The sequence below is a fragment of the Takifugu rubripes genome, chromosome 21 (genome assembly GCF_901000725.2).
Source record: "Takifugu rubripes chromosome 21, fTakRub1.2, whole genome shotgun sequence".
Lineage (NCBI taxonomy): Eukaryota > Metazoa > Chordata > Actinopteri > Tetraodontiformes > Tetraodontidae > Takifugu > Takifugu rubripes.
Genome location: NC_042305.1, coordinates 14751378 through 14775352, shown reverse-complemented (window position 1 = coordinate 14775352; position 23975 = coordinate 14751378). Strand labels below are relative to the sequence as shown.

Here is a 23975-nt window from a genome sequence, read left to right as displayed (position 1 = left end):
ACTCTACTTCCTGTCATCTTTAAGAGTATTCTATGTGCAGCATGCTTGAACGCACATTATACACAGTTTTATTTTGTTAAAACTCCATCTATGGTCCCGTTTCCCCTCTTACCCCTAAACTAAACTCAGATTAGGACAAAGAATGATCCATTATCTCAGATCTTTGCTAATATCCCAGCTCAAATACCAGTGTCAAAAACCTATTACAGACTCGTCAAGCACGCATCTCACACGTCTGTTGTGTTCGTTCACCCATTAACATGTTTAATTGTCTATCAGTATCATTTTCTTTCAGTCACAGTCGATGACACCGGCGCCAGATCTATAAGTGGTTGAGCGGCAGACTGTAATTAGACTACACTTGGGAATTAAATTGAAATTTCAAGTTTATCCTCATTTTAAGGCATTTTTAAAAACTACTTTACGAGCTACAAGTTTGATAAAATATCTTGAAGCTCTATCATCGTCCTGAGCAGCGAGTGGTTTGGCTCTCGGGAAGACAGTAAATGATGGCACTTACGGGCTCACGCAAAGCACATTTGCCCCCCAACATCATTCCTGCTACTCTTTCTGAGTTCTGGCTCAAAACAAAATGCACATTTCTGGCATAAGCGCTTCTGAATCCTCACGTTCGGATCCCACTGGCAGCGCCTCTGCCTCTCAGTGTTGTCTTATCTGTGCAGCCTCCATTGTTCTGACTGAGTTACATGACACTCCAATAAAGTAATTATTGCCTGAATTCAACCGTAACTGGACCGCTGAAGTGCACGTAAAGGTATTAGTCCGACTGTTATCAGTGCTCTCCATATCAGGCTGAAACACCAGAGTAATGGGCTTGTATACACCTTAATAAGAGTTAAAGTCATGTGCGCATGCTTCACAACCTCCGCGCTCGCCTATGATCCCCCGAACAAAACATCAGGCAGGCATTAGCATGCCGCGATGCATATCACCAGCTGGCCTTGAAGAGGAGGACATCCTCCCATCAGTTATCCGATTTTATCTGTTGCTTGTAAACTGGCAGAAGGAACGAGATCAGACAAGAGGTCAAAGTCCAATTCTGAGCATAGCCGTGCCTGTCATATAAGAGGCAGCCTGGTATGGCGTCAGTCACGTAATGGGTCACTTGAATGAATTCATTGAAAAGATTTGTAGAAATCTGGAGACATGCTGGAGCGTCATCTCCTTTGCTGTGGTGCGCTGGGGCACAGGCCTCATGTCCAAGGATGCCAACAAGCTGAACGCTCTGATGATGACAGCAGGGGCTGTTGTTTGCTCTCAGTTGGTAAACCTGGAGGAGGTGGTGGAGCAGAGGTTGACGACACCACCAGGAGCAGCTTGAGCCAGAGCCTGATCCAAAACTGCTGATCCAAGGAATGATAGAGGAGGTTGTTCCTTCCCAGTGCCGTCAAACTCAACAATACCTCAGAAATGGACTAAAAGCAACCTTACCTGGGCACTTTATTAGCTGTTCATCAGTACCTTGGCTTGTCACTTGGAAATCAGTGGACATTACTGCATTAATCAGAGAATTAATGGTCTCTATATTGCTTCTTATTCTGCCATTTTTACATTTTTGTATCCATCTGTTCATCTGAAGATTCTCCTCTGGTTCTGATTACTTCTAAGTGGGCCTCGGGTTGGTTTAACACATGGAAACAGGCTCTTTCTTCAGCTGCCCATTCAGACTGACATAAAGGTCTGGCTGACCTGTCACTTCCTGTATCGCGACACTTCAACGGTGCCCTTTTGTCTTTAAATAAATAAAGACGCTCAATAAAGAGGGGGTGAAATTAAAAGAAGACTGGTGCTTTGACTTAATCAGTGCAACCAGTGTTTCAGTTGACTGTCCGGTATCTTCATCACCCGGCCACGCTCTGTTAGTCCACAGATCCAAGTGAAACCTGTTACCATAACGATGGATTTTCCTCAGCTCCATCTTTATGGATGCCCCGCGCTCCCAACAAACAGTCGGAACACGGCGGAGTCTGCGGCTCGTGTCCCTCCATCACCTCCCGAGTTTATCATAATCACATCAACCCGATGTGATGGAGCACACTTAAGGCTGATTATGCACACACTCGTGCTCGCAGACAGGAACAAGATCCACTTAAGTCTTATTACATGTCTGACTATGCTTTGAACATAGGGGATTATCCATGGGACTTTATGCAAGGGGCAGGGGACAAGAGCTCTCAGTCACACACACAAACACACACAGCAAGGGCACAGCAAAGACAAAGGGAGTGTTTTGACCTGAACGTACGCCTCCAGTGATCTGATGACCAGCAGACGGTTTCAGGCTTGTTTCTACGCACAACTCCACCTGTCTCCTGAGCACTCATCAAGCGTGCACGTGTCAATGAAGACGTCTGTCCTTTTGTTTGCAGCAAAATCCATTTAATGTGATGAATTTTGGTGTACAGTGGCACATTTTCTCTCAGAAAAGCCTCGACCGGCGATAGGCAACAAATGAGATTATGGGTCTGACAGCAAGTCAGATGCTGTCACGTGTTAATGTGCAATAAACTGTGTTAAATATTTGTTTACTCACTGCAAACTCGCTATCCGGGATGCAATCATAATTGCCTCAGATGGCTCCAAATGAGGTTTTCATCCTCAAATATCAATTGTTTTTTTCACCTTGCCCTGGAGTTGACTACCTGTGAGAGTAATGCTCGGACAGCTCGGTCCCAGAGTGTCTGCGGGGGGCTCGGGGGGGCCACTTGGTCTGTATGTTTGTGAAATACCCAGTCCTGATGTATTGTGCGAAACACAGCACAGGGGAACGTGCGGGGTCCGCATGTCTCTTTATCCTCAGCAGTGATAAATGATTTTTCTCTGGAGAGTATTTTCTCTCTTTGGGCAACCGTGTGTGTGTGTGTGTGTGTGTGTGTGTGTGTGTGTGTGTGTGTGTGTGTGTGTGTGGTTAGTAGGACAAGACCCAGTGCAGTCTAACCACTTGTTCTTTTGCCGTCCTGTCCTCAGATGAGGAGGACCGTGTAGAGAGAAATACACCAACACCACATGCAGCAGAGGGTGCGTGCACATCTGGACTACTGAGACACAGCTGCGTGTTTGATTTTCTTTCAGTTTTTGAGTCAGTTCAACATAATCTGGCCCGAGCAGCAGTGCACAGATCCAATTTTAGCGCATTTGACAATAATCATACTATACAGATATCGATAACACTTTTTAAATATAATATATTATAAGTTAAAAAGTCAGGGAGTCTATCTTTTCACATTCCTGTCTGTCCACTTTGGTGTCATGGAATGTTCTTTGGGCAGAATGATAAATCTGCACAGCTGTCAGGTGTCCAGGTGGAAACTCTCAAGTCGGTGAAATGATGAGGCAGAGATGAAATGCAGATACGCGTACTGGGTCCAGATTTAGGCATTAAAGCTGTTTTCTGGCCACTTAACCAAAACCAAAAGCCTGTTCCTCTAGTTGCAAAGGCACGGTGCAAACGGCACACTGCTTATGCTGAAGAGCACGTAGGTGACCTCTTAAAATGCACCTGAGAGCCATTTCAGGCACCACCTTCGCTTTCACACATCAGTATCTACTCTAATTTTATGCCTCTTCTTTTATTCCCCCGTCTCCCCAACCTTTAGTCGCTCTCAGCCAGCCCTTCCCGCATGCGTCTCTCATTGTGTGTTTTCTTCTCTCTTCAGATCAGTTCATGAATATTCATCAGGGTTGTTATTTGTATTGCTGCCTCCTGAAAGAGGTTGAGCACACAAAGGTGACAGCCGTCAACCTACGGAGGCAGCGGCACTAAGTCATGACAGAGTGGATAAGGCAGCGGAGAAGGTGTGAAGATGAAGGAAAAACAGGAGGGAAACGAGTGAAACGAAACAAACTTGGATTTTAGGAATGTCCTCCTACCTTAGTGTGAATTGTTCTGTGTTGGACTCTGTCTTCATGTAGATGCCAAAAGACACCGTTTTGCCGAGCCGGACTGGGCTCGGCGGTACCAGAACCTCCAGGTTTTCATCCACTATCAGTCTTTCTCCTTTGGCAGAAACTGGACCCAGGGTCATGGCCACAGAACCAGCTTTCAGCATGTCCTGAGGACCCCCTTCCAATAGGGGGCTCCAGTGTCCACCGAGGCCCATGCCGAGACCACCAAGAGGTCCCACGTTTGTACTGGGAGCCCTCCAGGGCTCATTGACAGCAGAGGGACACTCCTGGCCAGCTCCCTCCAACGGTATGATTGAGTAATACACATCCAGAGAGGGCAGAATCACTTCAGGAGGTCTTTTCCTCACTAGCGGTGGTGTAAACCAAGCTGGGGGGATCTCCAGACGGACAACACAGATGCCTGATGGCCCCATGAGGCGGCAGCCCGCTGAGGGAGCTACGTCGTTAGTGTCTCGGATGACCACGGCTCTGACACACGGGAGGAGAGCCAGAGGAGGTGGGTCAGGCTCATCCCAACGCCGCCCTACCAGGTAGAACAGTACCTGAGGAAGGAAACGTCAATTAATAGACAGAAACTGCATTTTTACTTCACTTCATCTACAACAGCCATCTGGACTTGACAATCACATTAAAGTAGCATCCATGAAAACAGAGAGAACACAAGGCCTATTCTCACTCCCAGCTCATCAAATAATGCAGTGTTGTGACACCTTACGTGCCAGAAGAGTGGCTCCACAGTTATGTCGTGAACCAGATGGTTCCTGAGGGTGTGTGTGTGTGTGAGAGAGAGATTATGTCAACACTTGGTGAGTATTAGTTCAATTTCACATTTCACAATGCTTTAATACAAGCCAAACCTCGAGTTATAGGCAAAGAATCATCAGAAAGAAACATCTTCTAAAGAGCTGCTTTCTTTTTGATGGCCTAAACTTCAGTCATAGCCTATATATCTCCCAGCCTACATATTTACACATTATAAGACGCTACTCTCAAATGTGTGAAGCCTGAGGCATCTGATTCATTATTTGACAAGCTGCGAGTGTTGCTGTGTTCACGGAATCCTTTATATGCACACCTCAGCATTCATCAATTAATATAACACTTTATAAGTTAATGAACTAGAATTCAAGAAGTATCACATGGTGATAATTTAAAAGGCTTAAATGTTGCCTCCAACATAGAAGTAGCATGACAAACGTGTAAATTCTGACATGTAAGAGTACATGCATTAGTGAGGTGTGTGTGCGTGTGTGCGTGCGTGCGTGCGTGCGTGCGTGCGTGCGTGCGTGCGTGCGTGCGTGCGTGCGTGTGCTGGGCTTCTCCAACAGTGGGGCTTTGGTTTATTCATGCCTCCATTTATCCACGTGCATTACAGTAATGACTTTATTGGCCCATCTTACACTCATCTGGGCTGAAAGTGGAAAGCTGAGAGCACAAAGGTTCATTCCTCCGTCGGTCGTGTCTCGTTTTTCTTTCATCCATGTTTCATGTGTCCTGTTTTATTAGATTCACCTGTGTCTCATTATCATTCCCCTCTCTTGTGCATTTAGTGAATGTTTCTCATCCTCTCTGTGCCAGCTCGCCTTTCTACCTCTGTGAAAAATATTCCAGCCGTCTATTTACTCCTCATGGTGTGTTTTTACATGATATGCCTGTTTACTGAATACTGCCTTTGCCTCGACCTTTGGATCTGTTTGCCTGTATGGACTGACTATCCTATGCCAAACCACCCTTTTACAAGAAAACTGTATTTGTTTGAAACCCAGTTTTTGGAAGTTCTGTTTTTGTGGAGTAAAAGAGCCTCAATATATTTCCAAGGAATGTCCAAATCTGCCATTACTGAGGGAAGCAGAGTGGTCCTGCTCATTTATGGAGCTCAGCTGTGCACAAGTACATTCAAAAATGTGTGTGTGCGTGTGTGTGTGTGTGTGTCGTCTCATTCGTTTGATTGGTTGATTTTAATTTTTCAAGATATTTGGGGACTAATTTGTAGTGGACAACGAAATGTTCATACCTGTATCCAGGGCCGCGTTGACCCCACTTTGGGTACCACGACTTGACCTTTAACTTTCCAGTTTAAGGTCACATGGTTGCTGCCTGGTAACAGATGTGGCGGTGGACCTTGAAGCAGATCTACAGGGATTGGCTGTTCAACGCTCAGGTTTCCATAGCTGCAATTGATGCTCGGCAGGGAATGCGGAGCACAGATGCCGTGTTCTAGCTGGCGGAGGAAAAGTGGCTCGGTCCGTGATGATAGGCTGCCATTTCGCATTACCTCCTGATTGGCTTCCCGCAGGAAGAATACAGAGTCGGCACCATTCAGCTGGCATTGGACAGGAAGGTAAGTGGGAAGGGAAGAGGAGAAATGGGGCTGGGAGGAGTCCATTCCACCTCCTGGTCCGAGACCCGTTGCTCCCGCTTGGCTATCTGGAGAGGAGGGGGGATATTTGTTAGAAGGTAATGCTTTGCTTAAATTTTAAAGAGGCATGACACCGAGAAACAGAAAAACTGGGCCTTCACCAGAACTTATTACAAATCCAAAATACACCACAGCACATATTCATTTATGAGAAAAGACGCCGTCAATCTCTGTTTGTTGAAAGGTGCTTTACATTAATGCGTCCCATCTACCATTTTAATGTGTTACACCAGCATCTATCAAAACTTTCATATTACTCTTTGGTTATTTATTTACATGGACGTACATTTCATTTGTTTCCAGGTGCATATACAAAGTTTTTTTTTTCCAGAAGCAAAGTTTGTACCCAGGGATTGGAGGGGTTTTGGACTAGGAGGCAGGGGAATGGATTTGATGAGAGGAAAATGTGATTATTCAGCATAAGAATGTGTTACTGTGGGGGCAAAGCAGTCATCCATTGATCAGTATCACCAGAACAAGGCCCAGATATATGTGAAAGAAACTGCGGGGTATCTGGGAAAAGGTGCACAGTGGGTCTGACTTAAGGTTTCTTCCTATTAAATGTCTTTTTCCATGTTTGTAGTGCTTGTTAGGGATAAAGTTTTAAGCTCCGTAACCCTAGTGCTTAGAAACGATCTTGCTTGTAACAGACACTGTTTAAAGTGGAATTCAATGAACTTCAGCTATCCAACAACAGTTTGTTCCTCTGCATTACTGTGTCAGAATCAAGGTATTAACAATTACTGACATACATTTTTTAAAAGGCTGTAAGTCAACTTTTTCTTTCAGTTTGAACAGCTCTGCTGATAAAGACACCAGCAGGAAAAAGCATGACTCGGACAGACTGATTGCCTCCATTTTAACCAGCAAAGATTGACTAATGCCTTTATATTAACACACACACACACACACACACACACACACACACACACACACACACACACACACACCACAAACAGACTTGTGAAGGGAATGTGCGCATGTGTATCATTGTGTCATGGGGTAGTGGAGTGTGAAAATATAATGAGGGTGGGATAGTAGAGCGCTGTCTGGGGCAAGTCAGACCGTGGCAACTTCACGGAAAAATAATGGAGAAATAAAGTGATACCCCTGTGCAACATGAATAAGCAGGCTGGTTTGGTTATGGTGCATGGGCAGGTAAGGATACATTTAGAGGAGGGAAGAGAGATGAGGAGGCAAACATGAAGAGACAGTAGAATAAGGGAAAGTCTGAGACAGATGGGGGGAGACTGAAAGGGGTGAGGGGGGAAAAATTAAGAGAAAAGACACAAATATGCACAATATAGTCGACTGTGACCGATATGAGATCCTGGCTTTTACGCTTCACAGGAGGACTAGGACTACAGCACATCACTAAATGACACTCACTTGTCTCCGGTCAGATCTTTGCCTCTGAAACATCCAAGCAACAAATTTATAGCTGTATTTGGACTCATATTAAACAAGGAGGCATCCTGGTCAGGACTAAGCTTTGTTTTCTTGGATTCTTCCCTCATTTTCATGGGTGTCCTTCAAGTGCAAATGTCTTCATGTGAGTCCATGTGTGTGTCCACAGGAGCCTCATGAAGCATATGTCCTCATCCCACACAGGGACTGTGAGCAGCTGACACATGCACACATGCATCGTTAGTGTTTCTATCACTGTGAGGACTGTGAAACACGCAAACAGCATTTTGAATTTGCAAAGGTCAGTTAAAATGTCCTCAATTCCCAAATATGTCCTCCCTCAACACCATGTTAAGCCAGGTCCTCACTATGTATCATTCACAAACACACACACACACGGATTGGTTGACCCTTAAATGGAACACTATAAAACTTCAGAAACACCTTGAACTTCTCTTTTCACTACCGCTGTTGAAACTCAGTCCCTTCATCTTAAAAACACGTCATCCATGGTGAAGGCTAATCTACTAAACCCCAAGTTACAGCTGGCCTCCTGCAACCTGGCATAAAACCATTAATATCACAATAGCTACAATGAAACCAGACATGGTCCAGATTCTCTGGCATCATCATTTTGGCAGCTACCATCCATGACAGGAGTCCATCCCTGCTGTGTCCTGCTGCACAGTTCTTCTGTCTGCACCAAAGGGTACCAGCATGGTGTGGTAAGTCCATGCATTTGTGCAAAAAAAAGAACAAAAAAACTACACTTTGTAGCCTAATATATATGTTAGGGGAATAATATTGGACAGGGATGAAACCAGATGTGAGCAGATATGACTAGGACCATCTGTGTTCCCCCCTCATCTTCTCTTCTTTAGAGTACAAATGGTTACACACTCGATCACACACCCACACCGACACAGATATAAACAGCCAAAAAATCAAAACACGATGGAGCGTTAAGGACAGAAGGAGAGAGGAACTGGGCAGGAAAAAGCCCAGCAGTGTGGGTTTTGATTCAGATACAAACAGATCTATCTTTTATAATTAAGAGAAAGGCGTACAAACTCACACACACGTACACGCTTTCACACATTGTGGATCTTTTTTTTTTTTTCCTCTCGGCAAGCTGTCAAGTTAGTATCCAGCAGGTGTTGCACTGGCATAGTTGCAGCCAAAATGCCAAAAGAAAAAGGTGTTAAAATGCACCGCAAAGTTCTCCATCAGACACAGTCGGCGACACGTTAATGACTGGTTTTTTGTGACCAGTACGCTGATGTTTACTGAGCAACGCTGGACGACAAGTGAGACGCTGCTATCCAATCCTGCAAAATCTAATTGTTCAATTACATATAAAAGTGTGTTGAGTCATTTACTATTAAATGGTGAATAATTGCAGCAACTACAGCTGTGGCAAAACAAATGGAAACACCTAAGAAGCAGAACTGGATGAAAATAAAAAATGAATCTAAAAGTCTTGCAGTCCAAGCAGGGATTTTTTCTTTTTGTTCATCTACATTACTGAAAAACAAGAATTTGCCCCTATAGAGAGGCTGAAAATGAGCTTAAAAAGAACCCCAAAAAACATGTTTTGATTTAGCAAAGCAAATAAACTCCACCTCTGTGGGGAAACAAAAAAAGGAGGGATAACGAGAAATACAGCACAGACACAGGGCAGCAAAGAAAAATCCATCATGGGAGAATTTCCTGAAAAGAATGAACTCCATTTATCACACAGATGGCACGCCATGTGAGAGAGGCAGAAAGAGATGGGACGAGTGAGGGAGATGCAGACGGATCCAGGGAGATATATAGGCAGAGATGTGCGAGATGTTGGGGGGGGGAACGGAAGAACAGTGGCGAGGAGGAGCGATAATAGGGTGAAAGAGGATGAGAGAGGGATGAAGTTTCTATTTCTGAGCAGAGCATTCATCACAAGCGGAGTTTATTTTGGTGGGCTCTCGTTCCCTTTCGCCTCGCTCCCTTTGTCTCTATTTCTTACATCCTGCACGAGCCACCCAGTGAATTCCTTTAAAAAGTCACCTGGTTTCCCCACTCAAATTGTTCTTTATTAGAGGTCGTTTAACATCTGTTAGGCTCTAAACAATGCCGTAAGATGCAAGTTTATAGCACATTTCCTCAAAAAAGAGGGTGCTCATTTTAAACAGTAAAATATTTCCCTTCTTGGGTCCGAATGAAAAACTGCTGCTGGTTCTCTACTTCACTTGAGATCCTTATTTCCGCCAAATTGCAACAATCTTCCGTTCCTGCAGACTTCACAGTCACCCAAGTCACCTGCTGTCCCCGGTGATAATAAAGCTAGCGTGCATGACCGATTGCTAATAATTTATTAGCCACATGTGGGTGGATTTGGTCTCTGGATTTAGAAGTAAACTTCCTGACAGTGGCTCCCAGAGGGTCTATGCACATTTTAGAAAGAGATAAATCAACTCCAATTAGCACTAGAGGAGCTGGAGAAAGAAGCACTTCAACTTGTTATGAATTCCAAGAAGAAACTTATAAGACGTAAGTGTTTTTAGAAACTATCCACGCTGACTGGTGCTCTTATACCAGAGTTACCCACCACCAGACCTTTTTAATTGGTCCACGGTGCTGCTAATTACGTCCATCTTACAAAACCATCTTCCGATGGGGTTAATGCACCAGTAAGTTTGACCTTCTCTGTGGGCCGTGGATGGTTTTTGCTCTAACACCCGTGCACACCCGCGCACACGTTGCCTCTGATTGATGTCTCTGTCTTGGGGTCAGTAGACTCATGTTTCCCCTCCATGTGAGCCAACTGCCCCCACAAACTGCAGCTCACCAGCTTCATCTTCAGCCACAGTTTAAATTCTCAAAATGATGAATGATTCATGACTGAATTTTGAAAACAGGCAAAGTAAAAAACAAACTTGTTTCTTGGCCGTCAGTATGATTTTCTTTTGGCAACGAGGTTTGTTCGAGTCCAGAGCTCTCATCAGCTGCATGCTATGGTAATATCTATCCAACAATAGTGCACACGCTGGTAGTCTCACCAGGTAATCAGAGATAATAAATAAAGACAAAAACAGTCATTCACCAGGAATAAAAAAAGCACACATCATCATCAGGAAAGTGTAAACTTTTGTTCAGATGTGCAAAAACTTTCCTCCTTTTAAATTCTTTAGTAGTTTTGCCCCTTCTCTAGTTTGTTTCCAGTTTTAACATTTTTTTAAACTAAATACTTATTAATATAAAATATAGGAATGGAGTGTAAACAAGAGCCGTGTCAGGTAATTGTCCCCGTCCAACAACAGTGGCCAAATTCAGTGATGAGAATACTGGAGCCAGAAGAAAAGCCGCTGTGTGTGTTTCTGGTAGAGATCTCCAGGCTATGAATACAGGGAAGGGATAAATGCGTTGGGCCTTGGTGCCATTCAATTCTATCCTTCAGTGGTTTACAGCCAAGCAGCCAATGTGTAAAAGCTGATTATAAAAGGGCTAAAGGCCTTGCAGTCCCAACCGACTTAATGAACCAACAGGAAAAACGTTCTAGGAGAGGATGAGCAAAAAATGATGGAAGAAAATAAAGGGGAACACACCGTCATGAAAGAGAAAAGGAGTAAAAGGAAAAGTGAAGCATGACGGCAAGAGGTCAGGCGGGAAATGTGCCAATGAGTTGGGAGGGGACTGAGATGGCAGTTGAGGATTAGCACACAAAAGTTAATGGTGATAAAATAGAAGAAAAAACAGGTGGGCTGGAGGAGCATGAGGACAGAAAAACACAGGGGTTTGTATGGGGGGCAAGGCCTAAAGGAAGGTATCAGCCATTTTATATCAGCAGGACACACATGCATATTATAATGCAAACCGATAATGAAGCGAAAAAAAGATGCCAGAAAACTGGAGAAATTCAGGAAGTCATTGTTGAACATCTGTGAGAAAGTTTGGAAATGAAGAGAATGAACCTTAAAGCTGCTCTGAATGTTGTACCACGCAGAAAGATCGTCAGAAACAATGGAAACAGCCGTCGTTTCATCATTTATTCATGCAAACGAATCACATCGCAAACTGGAGGTTTCATCATGAACATGAAAGCAGCAAAAAGAAAAGAAACACGAGTCAATCATCTCGTCGAAAATCAACACCTGTCGTGCACGTGCATCCATCGGTGGGTGCTAGCTGCACCGTGACGACCGGCGCTACTCAGTTACAGCTGAGACAACAGCGCAGCGCCCCCTAACAACACCAACGCGTATTACATCTGACACTGCAATTGATATGCTTTCTATTAACACGCTAAGGTTTATCGGACCGCTGGGATGGAAGCATCGTTTACCGACTGTGCCGGGAGGAGGCGAACGAGCTTCGCATGAATCAAAATCAAATCAAAATTTGAACAAACATAATCATCAAAGCCCGCAATTAATGGCGCAGAGCGGCTGTGATCCAGCCCTGCATAAATCAGCCTGTGTGTCGTCCTCCGCGTGTGACAGAGACGTTTGTGCTCACCGACCAGAGCAGCAGCAGCAGACACACTCGCTGTGTCTGGAGCGGAACCATAAATAAAACGTGGCACCTCGTGGCGTCAAAACTGCTGGCGGGGGCCACTTAAAAGCAAGCAACATGGGGCATGAAGTGCAGAACCAGCTCAAAATCCAGCCTATCTTCACTTAACCTGACTCTAGCGTCTAAGTGGTCACACAAGGGTTGTTATCAACTTCACCTGGAAGAAGGGGAGATTTCGATGTCAACGTGTCAGTAAATACAGCAGAGGAGTCAAGAACGTCATCCAGCTGAGAGCAAAACAGCTGCAACAGCAGGTGGATTCTCTTTACCTGTAGCTCCTTGATCCCCTCAGCTGCCACAGCGGGATCAGCTTCGCCACAACTAAGTCAGCAATCGATCAATACGGAGACATCGGCGTCCTCCTGGCCGTTTCGACCACTTCCTGTTCGGGGTGCACCCGTGTTGGTTTGTATGCGAGCACGACAGAATCGTTCTGACAGGAAACAGATTTAAACGACATTCGTTCGCTCCTGTCCTTTGATTAATAATTCCCTCTGCTGAAATCTTTTGCATCAATTTTTAATGTTTTTTTTCTTCTACCTTTGTGAAACGGAGGCTTGATTTTTATTTATTTTTTTTAAATAAGATGCTGTCGCAAATCGACTTGTAATATCTGTCAGGAAGATCTAAATTAGATTTTTTTCTCCTCCCAGTGCTTCCAGTGGACCGTCGGCTGCCGGCGGTCTCAGATATTTGGCCAACTTGCCCGTCTGACCCAACAAAATCAAATATTCTATATTTATTGAATTTTACAGTCTCTTGCCTCGCTGGGCAGCTGTTCCCAGTCAGATTGCTGTACTCCACTGGTGCATCATGACCAGCAACGCTAGAGAAACCGCAACAATCGGATTTCTTCGGTTCACGCGGGACCAGGGGTCAGTACAGTGTTTCTGAACATCGCCAGTCTCCAGCGGGGGGTTTGGAGGGGAGAACGCGGGGTTTCTCCCGTGAACACGGCCCGATTGTTTCCATTCAGGCTGCAGTAAACGCCAACGTTGGAACAGAAGTGCGCATTTAAATCAGTTGCGTAAACGTTAATGGTGAGGCGACAGAGGGCTTTGGTTTCCTGCACAGTAATTTTCCACAAGCGGGTGACGGTCACCTCATCAAATAAATAATTAACTGAGGTGTGTGTGTGTGTGTGTGTGCGCGCGCGCGCGACGCAGTGGGTCTGCCCCTCGACCTTTTCGTACGAGAGCTATAAACTGATCGGGTATATTGGCTGTTTGGGGTGACAGCAGCCTTCTTTTCGTCTGAATGTCAGGAGTGATATGAAAAGAGAGAGAAAATGTTAATTCTGTGTCAGGACGGTGGGAGCAGATAAATTACAGCGGCCTCGTCAGAAGATTGCGGCAGAGGCAACACGGGCGCTGGAGCAGCAGGGAGAAGAGTTGGAAATCCAGGGGAAAAAAAGGCCGAGCGGAGGGAAGAGAGGGAAGAAGAGGTCTGATCACATCTAGCTAGCATTAGCTACGCGTGCAATCCCAAACCAGACCATTTCTTCCAAACCTGTCAAATGCGAGTCATGACTGGGTCTGCGTCTGAACCACTGGTTACTGATACTGGGACCATGCTGTTCTCCTCACAGAGCAACCGACCTCTTGACCTTTCTGTAATTTAAAGGCCACACCCGCCTGGAGTAGGCACGCTCTCCGAGCGAGGCGCTGGCCGCCCCGTAACACAGCTCTAATCCGTTTACAGCTCTTATCTGGTTAGGCCGATGTGATTAATGTGTCGGTAATCAGACTGATGAACTAATGAGGATTATCACGCCGCTGACGGGAGCCTCTGTCTCATCACGCCGCACCACCTCCATTCAGTCTCGTTTACCCGCCACCTTTTAAGTTCTCGTTATGTTCTCTTTATCAGTCCTCCAGCTTGTGCCTGCGCCCCTCCCACCACCAGACAACACCACCAGCCCTCCGCCTCCACCCCCGTCTCTCACTCCTTGTTTATCACTCATTCTCGGTCTTATTAACATTGATCACGGCCGAACCCACATGAGCACAAACTTAATTAAGTCTGACAAGCGCAGGTATTTTTATCTCTGGATCTGAAAACACATCCACCAGGGCACCACACACACACACACACACACACACACACACACACACGACTGTATCGCAACGAGAGTTGAAAGTCTTATTTGTTTTATTTTAACTTTCACTCCCTCAAAGGGTACCTAAGGGTTCATCCCTCATTTACACAAACAAATGTGCAGTTGTCACACACACACACACACACACACACACACACACACACACACACACCCTCCCCATCCACCAGGTCAACACGCCATGACTCTCCACCTTTAACCAGCATTAACCTTCGGCTGAGAGCAGCAGTCACTTAAAGAGGCAATGACCAATAAATGTCCTCGCTGTTGCACCTTGACGTCCTTGTGGGGCCGGGCTCCCCCCACGTGCACTCCCAGGCGTACGCGCTGCACCCCTCATCGTAACTACCTTCCCTGAGGTCATCATTTAAAACCCACAGCTGCGCCCACGTGTCAACAGCTTATGCAGAAGTGTGGAAAAACCTTGCAGCCTGTCTCTCTCCATTTCACTCACTCATTATCTCATTTCTGTCTCCCTTTATTCTTTTTGACTTTCAGTGTCAAAATTACCTAAATTAAGGCCTCAAAAAGTTCCATGAATATGGAAACCAGAGCCGACAGATTAAACATTAGTTTGGGCTGTGATACAGATAGATTCGCATTTAAGATCAAATATGTGATTATGAAATGACTTTTCTCTGTCCATTAAAAAGCCTGCAGCTGGATTAAATTATAGATGCGTCTGGTTATTAAACACCTTTTAGATCTCGCTGCGTTGTTATGTTAATCGTCTGTTGAGGTTGGGGGCAAACGCCCACCAGATGCTGGTGAGACGGGTCCGTTTAAACCATTCATTTGGCAGCCGTGGCAGGCGGCCAGGCACAATTTGAAGGAGCGAGAAGGTGTGTGAGTGGCTGTTAAAGACCGAGCACGGGCGCCGCGGTGGCGCGCGGGCAGAGACCGAGACAGCCCCCAACAGAAGTGACAGATGATATTATAGAGATGGACGAGGCTGCGTCAGCCTTCTTCAGACAAATAACTGTTCCGCAATTATTCTCCACGGCGGTAATGGAATAAAACAGAAGAGGGACAGAAGAATCCGCCCGCTTTTAACACCCCCGGAGGGAGCGGCGGCACACTTTGACCTGACCTCTTTCTGAAAGTAAAACAAGAGAGAGGAGGTGTAAAAAGCAGGCTTTTTGTGCGGTCAGCTCCACTTTCTTTACACTTTCTGCCCTTTTCCTCCAGACACTCTGAAAGCGTTAACTTATGTGGACTTTTAGATAGGACACAGTGAAATACCAAAAGATAAATGTGAGCATATGCTTAAAGTATAGACTTTCAAAAATTCATGAAAACATTCATTATGGATTTAAAAAGCAGACTAAAGTGCTGAGATTAAAGAAGAGTGTGCAGGAGAGAAGCTGTTGGAGCAGAAAAAGGAAAATAATGTTTAGGAAAATAATAGTTATTATCATGGCATGCTTTGAAAGCCAGGATTCTGTGGTGTAAGATAGCATAGGGTTAGCAACGACTGTGCTAAAAGGCAGCTACAAAAACACTCAGAAATGGCATCTATCTCTACTTCTAGGCTAAATGATTAACATATTAATGAATGATTAAACCCTTAGAACACTCAATGCCCCCAATCATTAAGAAACATCAGCAGCGCCGTTCCAAAATCTTCAGTTCCCCCCCGCCGTTCATTTCCACAGATCATAAATAATATTTGCCCACTCCGTATTCCTCATCTTCCTCATTTGAAAGAAATTACTTAGCAGCCCATCGATTGGCTAATTCATCCATCATTGTCGCCGCCACCTGTCAACGCGCCTCAGTCATCCTGAAGGATTGACCTTTTCACACGCGCGCGCGCAAAAACGTGCGCTTTCATAAAGTCATACCTATGCATAAATTCAGGACGTTGTTGGCTGGAATATAAATCACAACCCCGGAGTCGCTGTCTGCAACAGATCCACAGGAAACAGACGTCTCCTCTGTCGTCCCAGCCATTTTCTCGCTGCCCCACCGCCCCCCCCAAAATGGTTCTTATTTACTGTCCAGTTTTCCTCCCCCTTGACAAGTTTTTTCTCCATCCTCTTCCCATAACAGCAGGATCCCTGTTGTGTTACTCCCCCCTCAATAATTTTGCTTACTCCCAGGCTGGTGTTGATCCGCACAACTGCTGACTGTGCCGTATCAAGGCCTGAGGGTGCGGGGGGGGTTTCTCCTCAGCACATTTGTAAGATTGATGGTGATGTTGGAACTTGTTGGACCAGGTGTAACAAACTAATTAAGGACGGGAGTTACCAATAAAGCGGTCTAAGGATTAATACAACTTTAATTGTATTGCTTCGTACGGGTAAAATAGCGCAGTTTGTCTTATTTATTTTGCATCATCTTTTCACAGAGGTTGACTGGAATTATACCTCAGCGGCGGTTTCCCTTCAGCCTATGTGGTTGTGTCAGTCGTGCAAACACACAAAGATCAGTGGCGTGAGCGTGCTGGTCCAAACGCCGCTGAGTCTGCGCTGTTTGGATGCTTTCAAAGACAATCGGGAAATCCAAGCATCAAAAGGCAGCGCTGTGGTCAGCCTCCATACTGCCTCCCATGTTGTGTTCCAATGTTTATTATCATGTTACCGACGTCACATGACGACGTCCAGAAAGAAAAACTCCAGCTCTGTTGGCTGTGGGAACGGACTCATCACCCATTAATAGCGGTTTATCCATGCTTAAAACCTGCGTGCACGCACTTCATTTGGCATGGAAGGTGCTTGGTTCTGACCCCTATCCGCCTCATGGGGGGGGTCCTCATTCAAACAAAAGTTGCTTTCATACCGGAGGGATTTTTGCACTTCCTGTGACCTTTTATTGAATTTTGGTCTGACATTTAGTTCCATAGAGGCTTTAGTCCCGCTGAAAGTGCGAGTGGTACTAGTGGTACTGTCAGAATACTAGTACTGCACGTAATCACTGTTAATCCACTGTTAATTGATTAGGCCCAACTTTGATAAACATTTTAAAGCCGTTGTGACCGTCTCAGAAAGGAACAACAGGAGCTCTGATTGCCAACAACACTGTGACCGTGCCGCTGTCACTCCTTAACCACGACTACCAGTTGCTATGGCCACTGGTCATTACAAAAGCAAATGAAACCAAATGGTTTGGATGGAGGGTAGTTAGAACTGTTTTAGAAGGGGACTGTTCCTAAAATTCCATTCTTATAACTACCTGGTGCGAAAGGGGCTGCTGCCACATTTGTCAACGATTCCGTTATTAGGTCTCCACCCTAAATCTAGCATTAGCATCATTATTTGATTTTTCAGCAGCTTCTGCCTCCCTCTTTGGAGTAATAAGTTACCCCCCCCCCCCCCCCCATCTTTGATGGCAGACCTTGTGCATCTTCAAATGCAGATGAAGCCAGGTTGAGCAGAGTAGAGCATCTTAACTTGACCTTATTATTTCCTGTTTACACAGTCTGAGGAAGGGAATGTTACTGCGCTGATTTCAGCCCCCTCCCAGTGCTGCTCCGTGCGTTTCCCAGTGTTGTTGGCCCAGCGTCACGGCCATTAAACTTCATTAAAGGGACAGTCAGTGCTTCCACAGAGCTGTGTGTGTGTGTGTGTGTGTGTGCTGGGGGTCAAAGTGAAGGATGGGGTGCCACTTACACTCTACTGTAGTCAGCACACGCTCGCATTAATGCTTGTAGAGGCTTAACGCTCAGCAAACAAACACACACACACGCGTAAACGCTGGGTTTTCTGCTTTGTTAGCGCTAAGGCAGTGTGTGTCTTCACCGGAAGATAAATTAAAAAGACAAACACTTCCAAAACACATCCCAAAATGCTCCACATCTCAAGGAAGCTTCGTTTCTCACATAACCACACACACACACACACACACACCGACCCTTGTTGCCGTATGGCGCCACGTTTGGGGCGCACACAAAACGCCTGTTTCATCGTGCACGTTGCTCTTTTTAAATCTCACCTCTCGCAGAGTGCAACACAGACAGATCACTCTCGCTCGCCTCGTCTGTGTCTCACCTGCAGGTGTGATGACGCCACATGCAAGCAACCGCTGCTTTTTATTGTGTGCGCGCGTGTGTGTGTGTGTGTGTGTGCATGTGTGTGTGCGAGAGGTGACATTGAGCAGACACTTGCATTTGGATGAATGTGTAAGTGATGGCTGATTAGCATAAAACTCAGGAAAGCAGCCGTCACCACCTTTATTGCTTCACTCTGCATTCATTTCACACTGACAGATTTCCGTTCGCACCCAAACATAAACAAACATTAATAACCCAAAGGCTTTTTCCCCACCTTATTTTAATAATTCTCCACCGTATATAAGCCCGGGTGAGTCGGGGATATGATTGCGAGACGCCAAATCGGGGGACGGGATGAAAATCATCAGCTCCACGTTAAAAAAAGGTGATGGTAAAAATGACTTCCTGCCAATAAAAAGGCTTCTCTGCTCTAAAATTCACTTCTCACCGGGTCTTTTTAGATCAAAATCAAATTACATCAAGTCTTGTTATTTCATCATTAACGTGACTTACAGCTATGTGTTAAAATCTATTTTAAAATAAAAATAACTGGACATCTAACTTTACAGTGCCGGGGAGGGTTACAGAATAAAAATGTCCGCTACATTCTGCAAACTTATCAATACCTCATTGTTTTTCCATGTTGTGGGACAAATTCCTGATTCCTCAAGTACAGCTTCTTCTTACTTTCAAAAAGGTTCCTCTGGACTCCGTTTGGAGCGGGCTGCTGGAGCTCAGTCAGAGTTTTCCGTTCTCCCAGACAGAGAACGCTTTCACCAAAACACGTGGGGACCCAAGAGTTCCCTCCCAGGTGGGTCAGAAAACCTGGTTGGAGTTCGGCCCTGCAGGCCTGGGTTTCAACACCCCAGGTTTGGAGGATGGATCATGTCCCCCTGCTCTTCAGACAGCAGTCCTGCTAATTAAAGCAAGTGCAAAAGTGCCCCCGAACCCGCAGTAAACACCTCCCCCCTAATCACCGATAATCTAATCGAAAGCCAGGACGCCGTATTTGTTACATGGAGTTCATTAAACAAGAGATACACTGAAACTGACACGCTGCCCCCGCAGATCCTATCAGCGCCAGGAAACAAAAGCTGACTTCAAACTTTCCCAGTTGGTCACTGTTCATCTGGTGGACATCCCAGCCCAAAAGAAAGTCTCATCCCTTTTATAACTGGAGTTAGAAGCTGCCACCTCCTTCCTCCAGCTGTCATTTAAAGGGTCTCAGGTTCTCTTCCGCCTCGGTGTCACTTCATCCGTCTGCGTCTCTCCACTCAGCTCCTGTCACATTTCCTGTCTTTGTCCTCCTCCTCTCCTCCGTCCCAGGTTGCTCCGTCCTGGTAATCCGACTATCTCGTGACAACACGCTGGTAATCCGACCTTTGCTTTTACAAACGTTCTCGTGAACATGCAGAGGTGTGCACGCGGAGACGTACGGGCAGGTGTAAACGCACACCGGGGCGCCATCACAACAGCACGAATGATCTCGCCGGCCTCTGTCGGACATGGAGGTTGAGGTATTTACAGGTGACGGTCATGTTCTTTTAGAATTAAACATTCCGACGCTCCTCTTCTTCCCTCGCCGGACGGAGGCCAGGCACATTTGTGACTTCTGCTTTTTTAAACAGCAAGGAAAGCAGCAGAAATGCGCTTATTTTTGCCAGAGTTCCCCGCTGAGCAGCCGAGACAAGTGCGAAGCGTGTAGCAATGTCACAGGGAGCCGGCCAGGAGAGGTGTATTATTCCGGGCTCCGGTCTTTCTTCCAGATCGTTGCACTGAATTACAAAGGTGAACGGTGTCGCTGGAGTGGATGCATTTTATTTTAGCTTTTCCCTCGGTCTCTGGTGTGAGGTGTAAAGAGCTATATAGAGCGCTTTACAAAGCTATATCCGAAAGGAGAACAAGGCTGATCTGAAAGCAAGTTCTAGAATTCCATTTCCTGTTTGTTGGCCCTGAGCACTGAACTCTACTCTGTTTCAACAGGAATCAGGCAGCATCTTTACATGAGTAAAGAATAAGCCAAATATAAAGGTAGATGCCGAGGTAATGAGATGCAGGTCTACTGGAGGGTGTGTGTGGCGGGAAGGGAAACTCTTCTCTTATGCTAAAATGTGCTGAAATAGGGAATAAAAGTTCAATAATTGGATGAAGGGAGGGGCTTCGGTGACTTCAGCTGTAGAACTCGATGTGCTCGGTCATCAGGAAATCGTTTTTAGAAAACTCAGATGTATTTCTCCTCCTGTCTGGATCAGTGGTTGTTCTGGCCGCCTGGAGTGTTGATATTGGCTGTCCTCTAACTTCTGAACCCCCCCACACACACACACACACACACACGCACACACACAGCGCACCAACAGCTCAGATCTCCCAACGCTGAATCATGACCAAACTGTCCTGCACATTTTTAATGACGCCCTCCTGCCCGAACTTACGGCGAAAGAACCTTCGGATGGGGAACGGGTGTTCACGGGATATTAGGAGAATTCACATTCTGCCTGCTGGGATTTTGATCACTTTCTGTGTTTACACAGGGCAAAAAAAAAAAAAAAAGAGAAAGAAAACAAGCTTTAAAGAAACGACGTGTCGGATGTCTGAAACGGGCACTGGCAGGACGGTGGGTTAAGCTCAGGCGTCAGGGAGTCATGTTTTTTAAAGAAAGCAGCTGTTTATTGGTGTGCAGCAGCACCGTAATGTGCTGGCTTACTGTAAATAACAAATGTAACATCGGGCTTAGTGCGGCGTGCGCTCTGTAAGCAGCTTTCAGTCAGTCTGTACACAGCAAACATGGAGCTTAGTCCCAGGGCTTAAAACCAGGCAGGAATCCCATTATCATCCATCTATCTCACTATCCATTCTCATCACTCGCTCCTTTCCTCATTGATATGGCTTTGAACTAAAAAAAAAAAAAAAAAAGCTATTATCGTCTATCCATCCATGTGTCTTCTTATTTCATTGTCGGCCTCCATCCCATCCGTCTGATTCCCTTCATATTCCCATGGCTTGGACCCCCCCCCCCCCCCACACACACACACCCACCAGTGTGGATAACGAACCCTCAAACCTCCACCACCTCCCCTGCTCATTTCTGCCTCCCTAACCAAACGGCTCGATGCCAATATATTTATTTATCTTCACATCCACCTTTTCTGCTGTCTTGTACTTGCAGATCGGGGGAGGGGGTCTAAATCTCGCCGTCAAAGGCGTCAGGAACATAAATGGCGGCGTCCTCTCCGATGTGTTTGAAGACACCTGAACACAATGCGTTGCGCCACCATTGATCGGGGTAATAAAGACGTATGTGCAGGACGGGGCCTGTCAATACTCATCCGCCGCTCAGTTCTGAACCACATCCAGAAATCAATGCAGGGACGTTTCCCAGAGGGACGGAGGTCAGCGTGGAGAGGATGGTCGTTGGTGTCGTGCTATTAACCAACAGAGCAGACACGGACAGTGTGTTTCTGCCCCCCGCCCGCCTGCTGGCACTAGAATGAATAAATGACATCATCCAGTTTCCAAAATTGAACGACATATAAGGACAGCTGCCCCCTTCTGGTCAAAAGAGTTATATTTATAATTAATAGTCTTTGGTAGTGCAGCTCTTCCCAGGTAAAACAGGGGTGTCTCTTCTGTGTGTGTGTGTGTGTGTGTGTGTGTGTGTGTGTGTGTGTGTGTGTGTGTGTGTGTGCGTGTGTGTGTGTGTGGGGGGGGGGGGTCCATACATTTGGGCTGCCTCCATACACTAAATTCTCAGTTCATTTTCTTCAGCCGTTTACCTGCTGTAAGGCCATGAGGATGCTGGGATATCGGTGTGTTCATGCTCTGGACGGGACAGGGCGACCAATAGTTTCACCTCAATAATTCACAACCCTCTCTTGTTCCCGTTTGTGCACGTACATGCATGTGTTAAACTTTAATCATCTATGGATGGACGACAGCCTCCTTTGTGTGTGCATGTGTGTCTAGAGTGTATATGTCTAAGAGTGTGTGTGTGTGTGTGTGTGTGTGTGTGTGTGTGTGTGCGTAAGCCGAGCCGTGGTTCTGACAGGATGGGATTACATAAGCTTTAATTATAACATGAATTTAAATGGGACAGCTTGTGATGTAATCCATAATACATATTTACAATTCAGAAGTGTGTGTGCGTGCAAGCGCGTGTGTGTGTCGGTAATTATGATATAAGACAGATCTATTACAAAGTGGATCATTACAAATATTAAGTGGCCTCGCGGAAGCGTTCTTACGCACACGCACACACACACACACACACACACGCCTGTTTTCATTATGAAGCACAAAAGCTGCCACTTGGCTTTCAAGGCACTGGCTAATATGGCTTTTAAAGGCTTCTCAAGTTGCCGTGTCTGCACCCTTTACACACACACACACACACTCCCACACACACACACACACACTCCCACACACGCCTTCACACTTCTCCAGTATGTTAACTTCATCACATTCCTCAGTCTAGTCTATTTATAAGCGTCTGCTCACAAACAGGCGTGTGCCCTCGTGCGGCAGGCTTACCCTCTCTTTACCCTTTCCTCCCACATCCCCCTCTCTTGTTATCTTTACCTTTCTATACTCCTCAGTTTTCCATTATCCCTTCCTCCCTCACACTTTTTCCCTTCATGCTCTTTTAAAACCGACTTTAATTCACCGGTTCTCCCTTGCAGCCTTCTGCACGTGCCTTTTTATGTCTCTCCTCCTTTTGTCTCCATTGATGCCCTTCATCTATTTGCTCTGTTCATCTTTTTAATCACCAGCTGCCACTCCTGACTTTGTTTAGAGGAGGAGAAGAGAGAAGGTAGAGTCTGAAGAGGAAAAGGAGAGCGACGTGTGGCGGCAGCGTGAGGGATGAGAGGCCCCGGCTCCAATCTGGGAGCGTGATGAGGGTGTGAGGCAGAAACCCAGAGAGGATGCTCTGATGTTGCTCTCGTCTTTGTGAGCATCCCCAAAGTGCCCTTTCAGACTCGCCGTAGACTTTAAGAAGTTATTGAATAAGGCTTTTCCCAAACACCGATCATGCTTTGGTGCGTTTATATAGCGAAATAGGACCGAGCGCACAGCGTAAACACCTATTTTGTGGTTGGTATCCTGCTCAGGGCTACAGCTGCCCCCTACTGGAACTATTCAGACAAATTTGAACCATTTGATGGAAATACAGTATTTAATTCTTCTTTATGGACTCAGGAAGTAGCAGCTTCACCATAACAGCTAGTTTACTGAAAACATTAGCATGAACACGTTTCTCTGATTCCAGATAACCGACATGTCGTTAGCCGACAGCACAGTTTAGCGCCGCCCTCTGCAGCGAATGTTTGATCCCTCGAGATGAAACTCGTGCAAACGGAGTGCACAGAGCCGGCTGCAGTACATGGAGTCATCTGGTCAGACTTCAAAATAAAACACCTTGTGTTAGTGGCAAAACTGCATTAATGATGAATGTAGCGTTAGCGAAGCAGCATATCTATAAACTAGTGTCATGGTTCGGTATGTGTGTCTGCACTAATGTGACATCCACACGTTCATGAGGCCGTTTCTGGGCCTGGTTTGATTTATCT

At 45.8% G+C, this 23975-nt stretch overlaps 1 protein-coding gene across 1 annotated transcript in view; it reads right to left on the bottom strand.

Annotated features, from left to right (window-relative positions):
• The window catches only part of LOC101075047 (transmembrane protein 132D), a 135554-nt gene that overhangs the window by 80448 nt on the left and 31131 nt on the right, over window positions 1-23975 (bottom strand). Inside the window, exons 2-3 of the mRNA XM_029830175.1 lie at window positions 5942-6354; window positions 3892-4469 (exon numbers count right to left, since the gene is read on the bottom strand). Coding sequence (XP_029686035.1) covers window positions 3892-4469; window positions 5942-6354 — 991 coding nt within the window. The remainder of the gene's footprint in view (window positions 1-3891; window positions 4470-5941; window positions 6355-23975) is intronic.